This window comes from Elaeis guineensis, chromosome 5 (assembly GCF_000442705.2).
Source record: "Elaeis guineensis isolate ETL-2024a chromosome 5, EG11, whole genome shotgun sequence".
NCBI classification, from domain to species: domain Eukaryota; kingdom Viridiplantae; phylum Streptophyta; class Magnoliopsida; order Arecales; family Arecaceae; genus Elaeis; species Elaeis guineensis.
This window is the reverse complement of record NC_025997.2, coordinates 123,427,900-123,435,822: the sequence shown is the minus strand read 5'-3', so window position 1 is coordinate 123,435,822 and position 7,923 is coordinate 123,427,900. Positions and strand designations below refer to the sequence as shown.

Below are 7,923 nucleotides of genomic sequence, written 5' to 3'. Positions count from 1 at the left end.
ATGTCGGCATTGGCCGTCAGAAGCTCCGCTAGTCGTCGTCGTTCGGGGTCGGGCAATTGGGACCCGACCCAAACTTTCCGATCGGGATCTTCTGCAATCGGGATTGCCACCATCTGTTCGGCTGGCGAACCCCGTTCTTCCTCCTCCCGCTGGTCCATCTTGTCGATTGTCAAGGAGCCCTTCGCCTCGTCGCTTTGAGCGGAGATCTGGAAGCATCATCGGGCGAGCTGCTGATCCCCGTGCATCTCCCCGACCCCATTTTTAGTCGGGAACCGAACGAGGAGATGGTATGTCGAGACGATCGCCTTGAGGGCATTCAGTCTGGGTCGTCCAAGTATGGCGTTGTAGGCCGAAGGAACTTGGACGACCGCGAAAGTTAGGGAGACCGTGCTTTGCCGTGGTTCGGTACCGACCGTTACGGGCAGAGTGATCTCTCCTTCTGTCGTGACGGCATCTCCGGCAAAGCCGATCAGGGGCACAGGGGCCCTCCCAAGTCGGTCAGTTGACAGTCGCATTCGGGAGAAGGTCGAGTAAAACAAAACATTCGTTGAACTTCCATTATCAACAAAAATTCATTTTACATCATAGTTGGCTATCGTCGCCGACACAACAACAGCGTCGTCGTGGGGAGTTTGAATGCCCTGGACGTCGTCTTCTGCAAAGGTAATTACGTCGTCCGGGCGTGGCCTTTTCGTCGGCTCCCCTCCTGCAGACGTCCCCGGGCCCAGCCGCTTGGAGATCATGCTGATGACCCCCACCGTCGGCTGGTTAGTCGGCGCCTCTTCAGTCGGTCGGGGGCGTCGATCGGCAGTCGGTTGGGTCGGCGGACCCTTCCGGAATTTGCCGAGGTAACCCCAGCGGATGAGATTTTCGATCTCATCCTTCAACTGGATGCACCGCTCGGTGTCGTGGCCGTGGCTCCGATGGAACCGATAATACTTCCGACGGTCGAGGCCCTTTGCCTTCAGAGGTGGAGGCCGTCGCAGGTATTCCTCTCCCTCGATCTCCATCAAAATCTGCGCACGGGGGGCGGAGAGGGGAGTATAAGAGTCATACCTGGGACGCACCGGCCCCGGAGTCTGCTGCCGAGGTGGCTTTTGGATCCGTCGGGGTGGAGAAAGCCGACCATCGGTCGGGGGCCTGCTCGGTTCGGCTGGCTCCCGACCTTTTCTCCGCTTCTCCTTCGGGCCTCTGGGCTCGGCCAGGCGTCGATCGGATGCTCCTTCGTCCGCGCGCATATACTTGTATGCGCGCTCCAGTAGTTCGGCGTAAGTCCGGGGGAGGGTCTTGTCGAGGGAATAGGTGAATCTGGACGCCCTCAGCCCCCGCTTCATGGCTGAGACAGCCATGTCTTCGTTGAGGTCCCGGACCTCGAGCGTGGCCGCGTTGAATCGCGCCACGAAGTGTCGGAGCGTTTCGTCCTCCCCCTGTTTGAGGGAGAACAGACTGTCCGACGTCCGCGACGGCTTCCTACTGGTGCCGAAGTGGGCCACGAAGGAGTGCTCGAGCTGTCCGAAGGAGTGAATGCTACCCGATCGGAGACCGGAGTACCAAGCCCGGGCAGCTTTGCGGAGTGTGGCGGGGAAGCCGATGCAGAGAAGAGCGTCGGTTGCCCCTTGGATTGTCATGAGAGCTTTATAGCTCTCGAGGTGGTCGACCGGGTCGGTGGGGCCGTCGTATGGCTCCACATGCGGCATCTTGAACCGACTGGGAATCGGCTCGTCGAGGACCAGTCGGGAAAGAGGTTGGGCGGTATGGAAGTCGACGTCATTCGAAGACTTCTGGCCGTCCATCTGTATTTGGGCGAGTCGGCGGTCGATTTCCTCGAACCGCCGCTCGTAGTCGTCTGCTCGTCGATGTTGGGAGACCCCAGGAGTGGAGTCTCCAGAGGATTCTGAGGGGGAGGCCGACGGTGTGCGCAGCCGCTTCTCTTTCCTCGCACGTTCCAGCAAGGAAGGAGAGGGCTGCTGGGACCGTCGGTCGTCGCGCCGGGGTCGTTCCTCTTCTTCCCCGTGCGAGCGCTGTAGAGGGCGCTCGGTCGGGGGCGACGGGGATCGGCGCGTTCGTCGGTGGCTGCTCCTGGAGGGTATAGGTCGGGCCGCCGGTTGCTGCTGGAGGCTTCTGACCGCGTCAGTCAGCACGGTCATCTGCCGTACGATGGCCGCGATCTGGGCCTCCGCGGTCACCGCCGGACGTGGAGAGCTGGGGTCCGCCGGTGACGGTGGCGGGGAGGCTTCTTCCCGGCGGGAAGAGCGCCTCGCCGACCCTGTTACCTTCGATCGTTGAGCTCTTGTCTTTGTCATGCTTGTACCCCCCTACCTGGCGCGCCAATCTGTTGCGGCCAATCGCCTCGTCGTCGGACCGCCGGGGAACGGGCACCTGCAAAAGAAGTCCGCACTGACCGGAGGCGGCTCCGGCGGGGACCCTCCGACGGTCAAGTCAGGGAGGTGACCGGGCAACAGTGAAATGCAGACAGAGAGCTCTGAGAAAGAGAGGGAGAGAGGAGCAAGCCTGGGTTTTTGGGAGAGACCGAGCGGATCGATCCCCTGCACTGTTGCCTTCCCCGGTATATATATAGTGGAGCACGGTATGGCGTCGTCATTAATGACGCAGACAAGTGAGGAACTGTCAACTCACTGTAGACTGTCAGAGCCGCCGTGAAAATGTCATGTCGCCGTGTGGCCGTCTAATCACCAGGGTTGACCTCGCTCTCGGCGGGACAATGCCCCTAGGTAACTGTGCCGCATGTCCGTGTCAGAACCGACAAGGTCTGGCGGCTGTACGGCGATAGGAGGAGTCGACCGACCCTAGGTCGGTGGCCAGCAGAGTGGCGTCGGACTCCTCCGTCGGTCGGCGAGCTTCATGTGAGTCGGCTATCAGACCTCTGGGTTCAGTCGGTCGGGATGGATACGCCCGACATGCCCTGGTCGGAGATGGGCCGTTGAATGGCCGGCAGTCAGCCGCTGATGGTGCCCGTCAGTCGGCCACCACGACCGATGATCGGTCGGTGTATCGGTCAGTCGGAGTTGTCCGTTGGACCGTTAGTCGGTCGAGCCGTCGATCGATCGGGCCGTCGGCCGGTCGAGCCGTCGATCGATCGGGCCGTCGGCCGGTCGGTCGGGCCGTCGGTCGATCGGGACATCGTCAGTCGATCGGTCGGGACATCGTCAGTCGGTCGGTCGATGGACATCCCCCAACAGTTTGTTCCACAGCATTTCATTTCCACTGTTCATATCTTTTTTTTGTCACAACTCTTGTCAAGCTTAGTAGGTCACCACGCATTCAATCTTCCTCGTCATGAAGTGTTCACAACAGCCTTTTGCTAACCTTTTTTTTTCCTTGTCAGCAAGCACTGCATTCAAACGGTCAGATCAAATCTTTTTTTGTAGATAGTTCCATACTCGCAGGGTCGGTCCTGGGGCAGATCAAATTGAGCGACCGCCCCAGACCTCAGGTCTAGATTTTGATATTCCAATAGGATGTAAGGATGATTTTGTATAATATTATAATAAGAAAAATAATTAAATAGGTTAATGATGGGTTTTATACACTGCTTAACGAATATAACTATAAAAAATTATTGCACCTAGATTAATTTTTTAATAATAATTAATATTTAAAATATATTAATTTTTAATAAAAAAAATGTTATTTTTTTATTTAATTCTAGATCTGAAAAATGTCAGGGCCGATCCTGCATACTCGCATATCTTTTGGTATTGCCGTGTTGCCAAGCTTGAGTGCTTCCGTCACGGCTTTCCACTTTGTCCTAGCGACAACCAAGATGTTCTTCCCTTAGACATTTGGAGGGTAGCTTTGAATGCCACGTATTTCATCCACACATGGAAGAAGTGAGAGGATACAAGCAAGAGCAAGTTTGTAACCATACAAAACAACAAAGTCCTTAATTAGCTCCATGGTTGATCTGTCAACGGTCATTATTTCTCAAACATTAACAAATAAACCCAATTGTAATTTTAAAAAAAAAAACATTATGTAATCATCATACAGAAAATGGCCGTACTTTTTCAACGCATTGATGCAAACTTCTTAGTAGATTACAAGCTTAGGAATTCGGTCAACTACATACATACAAGGATACAAACACACACACACATATATACATAGAGAAAGAAATACCAAATCCATTATGCAAACCAACGTAAAAGCCGCGTCTCTAACACCTAACCACCCAAATCAACAAATAGAGAACCTTCTTCTCCTAGGCTTGGTCAAATCGTCCCGCACCTCATCACCCAAATCAACCTATAGAGAACCTTCTTCTCCTAGGCTTGGTCAAATCCACCCCCACCCCATCATCAATGCTAGCAGTGTCCTTGGACCCATGCCTGAACGGGTTAAGCTTCTCCAGGGTCTTCGAAAACGAGGAGAAAAATGTGGGCCTTTTGGGCCCAGCTTTTAGCCCACTAGTGCCCTGAGACCGCTGTAGCTCGGACAGGCATAGCTTCATCCGGGTGAGCTCCGACCGCAGTGCCTCGTTCTCCCGCATCAGCGACGCATCCGCCATCGCGCCGGCCCGGGCGGCCGCGGCCGAGTTCGGCGGTGTCACCGCGTTCTCCGGCTCCGCCCCGCTCCGGAGCTTGAGCTGGTCGTAGTAGAGCGCCTGGAGGACTATCTGTAAGGGGAGGCGGTTGTTCTGAGAGGCGTGGAGTCGGGCATCGTAGGTGAGTTTGAGCGGGTCCATCACGCTGCAGAGCTTCTCTCTTTCGATCTCGTGCAGTCCCGGGTGAGCCTGTCGTCCAAAAAACGACATTAGCTCAAGGAACTTTGACCGGGTCGCTTAAAATAACGGCCGCCATAAGTTCCGCCCAAATTTCTATGGTAATTCTCCAAGATGGAACTAACTGATTGATCTTATTAATGATCATCATTTATTTGATTGAAATTGCCTTGTTTTCACATCTAAAATACCAAATCAGATTGAAAAAAATTGCTATCGTAGTCTAATGAATTAAAACTAGATAGTGAACTGAAGGTGGTTGAGATGGATCCATCCCATTAGCTTGACCTTAGACTGAATTATGGGTTACGAATAGACCACGTTTAAAACTTTTGGAACCAAACTTAAACCGTTAAAGGGTGGACACAGGTTGATTTAGAAGTCAAGCGATGGTTCTGCCCAATCAAGTCTTCTGAGCATGGTTATTTGTTAATATTTTTCATTTGTTTTACTCTCAAAATCACAAATAGGTAAGAGATCTATAGGGAAAAAAACAAAATATGATAACGAATATTAAAGCTCATAAAATCTGGCGCAAAAGAATTTGTTTTAGATCAAAATGGGTATATTAGAACGAGCAGTATAAAGTAAATTATGTGTCATGATACAAGTCATATATATCATATCTGTTTAAACCGGTGGATCCTTAAGCTAGTTTGGGTCACGGAATCCTAACCAGATGTTGGATTAATCATCCAAGCTTGTAAATAATAACCGCTCTATCTTGACCCCACCCTCACCTATTCCATTTCGGATTAATTGCCATCCATAAAGCTATCTTATTTTCTCTGGAAAAAAAAATTTTTTTTTTTTTTTTTGGCTACTCTTCAATAATTTCTTATGCGAAAAATTCTTTTAGTAGACCGAGGGAAAGTAACGGCCGTTATTCTGTAACAATGGTAACAGTTTCGTAGGAGTCCATCAACGTATACGGACCTTAAGGTAGATGTCGACGGCGCGGTAGAGATCGTCGTCGAACCTCCGGGCGGACTTGGGGAGCGCGCCGGCGATGCTGGCGAACTTGTGCACGGTGAGGTCCTTGTCGGTGGCGATCTCGCCAACGAACGCGTCCACGATGCGGGCGACCCTCTGGATCGCGGCGGAGCACCAGACGGCGCCGACTCCATAGTTGCCTCCGCCGCCGCCGCCGCCCATCTCCCTTTCCACGAACCCTCCCACGATCCGGCGAACGCTGTCAAGATCGACGATCCGCTTGCCGGCGTAGTCCAGCGCGACGACGAGGAGGTTGGCGACGGTAACCTGGTCGAGGGCGACGGAGATCCGGCGCTCGAGCTCCCGCCGGCAGGCGGCGGAGGCCGTGAGGAAGATGGCAGCGCGGAGGAGGCAACAGACGAAGCCGATGGGGAGGGCGTCGTCGGGGACGACGCCGGGGAGGAGGGCGGCGAGGGACTCAAGGAGGGCGCGCTGGGGGCTGCGGAGGTCGGCGGCGGCAGCGGTGTCGGATAGGGTGCCGGGGCGGGCGGCGCCGGCGAGGGGGAGGAGATCGGGGAGGTTGCGCTCGGCGTAGGCGGCGACGACGGTGGCGAGGGATTTGGGGGAGGCGGCGCGGAATCGCATGGCGGAGAGGATCTTTTGGAGGGAGGCGGGGCTGAGGGCGGCGAGCTCCGCCGCCCACCACTCCGGCGGGATCCTCGTCGGAAAGTTCGCCTCGTTGCAAGCCTGAGGAAAAATTGAGCGGATTAACCCCAGAATAGCAATCTTTTTAATCAAATCCGTACAAAAAAGGCAGGCAGATTTAGGGAACAGTACAAGAAACTTGTGAGAAAAAGAAATGGAAGAAAAAGAGGAGGACAAACCTTCGAGCTGATGGTATCGACGCATCGCTTCACGATCTGGAGCTCCTCAGCCATGGGGAGCAGATCCTCGCAAGATTGCAGCAGGATCACAGCGCCAGGAAGCGTCTTGAGCGCGGCCTGAGCCAAGAATTCCTCCGTCCGTCCAGCGAGGTTCCCTTCGCAGTACCTCTCGGTCATCTCCAAGTACTCGGCAGCGCAACGGAGCACCACCACGTTGTGCACCGAGATCTCAAAGTTCACACCGTAACAGAACTTGGCCGCCTTCTCGAATGCCTCCACACCCCCAGGCACCTCCGAGAGATTGATCCGACCGTCGTCTGAATCCATGATCTTTCTTCTTATGTACCCACTCTTAGCCACAAGTATGAACTGAATCAAAAAAAAAAAAAAAAAAAAGGTTTTTAGGTAAAAATAAACTATGATGAGTTCATTTAAGGAGGAATCATAACGAGCTTGATTACCTTGTGAAGAGGGAAGCTAACATCACCGATATCGATGATGATATCGGTCTGGATATCTTGAGATAGAATCCTGCAGTATTAGTAGAAGAAACATATGTTAGAGAACTATACATGGCTTTGGAAAATTCAGCTTAGGTCTTTTGGGAATGAATTAATTAGAGAAGGGAGATAAGATATATTACCATTGGCCAGTTCTTTCCATGGCGGAAGGGAGGCGAGAGCTGGAGGAGGAGAGGGCCATGGGAAGTGCTCTGTCGGAAGAAGCGCTTCCACTAAAAGGTGAGCACCCTTTTCTTCCGTTGGGATATATGAGGATAATTCCTTCTATGTTTTTTTTTTTTTTGGTAATCCATATCGATCCGTTTTAATTAAAAGCGTTGGAATTTGAATTGCTTGCTCTGGAGTCTTGTCCCACCAAAGTGGTGGCTATGGATACGCCACTGCATGGACCGCTTAGCCAAGCACTGGCTGGCTTGGCTAAGCCATATTTTTGGCGTTTGTACATTTTGGATCTATACACTAGCATGTGGATTAGGTTTGCAAAAATCCTCTAAGAATCGATCAGGAAATTTTATAGACACTGTCTGCATTACCTTTATTGGCTGTACAGACAGTAAATGGATGTTATATTAATAAATAATAATAAAAAAAATAGACAGCTCAAATTTTTTATTATTATATATTTGAAGCTAAACTGTGAATGGACTGGATTGTCAGTTCTATGTTCATAATCATCTAAAATGAATAATACAAAATTTATAATAAAATATAAATAAAATAAATAAAATTTTTATATAACAAACAATACTTTATTATAATTGTATTATTAATTTATCATATATTTATTATTTATTATAATTAATCTATTTGATTAATTAAAATCAAATTGATGGTCCAAGAACTT

The 7,923-nt window shown here is 51.5% G+C and overlaps 1 protein-coding gene across 1 annotated transcript; it reads right to left on the bottom strand.

Annotated features, from left to right (window-relative positions):
* Positions 1-4,006: 4,006 nt before the first annotated feature.
* On the bottom strand, positions 4,007-7,358 carry LOC105046014 (root phototropism protein 2). The gene is made up of 5 exons (XM_010924488.3): positions 7,202-7,358; positions 7,020-7,089; positions 6,559-6,927; positions 5,678-6,421; positions 4,007-4,753 (listed from the first exon to the last, which is right to left on the bottom strand). The coding sequence occupies exons 1-5, from the start codon at positions 7,258-7,260 to the stop codon at positions 4,262-4,264; spliced, it is 1,734 nt and encodes a 577-aa protein (XP_010922790.1). The 5' UTR covers positions 7,261-7,358; the 3' UTR covers positions 4,007-4,261.
* Between the last annotated feature and the right edge of the window lie 565 nt (positions 7,359-7,923).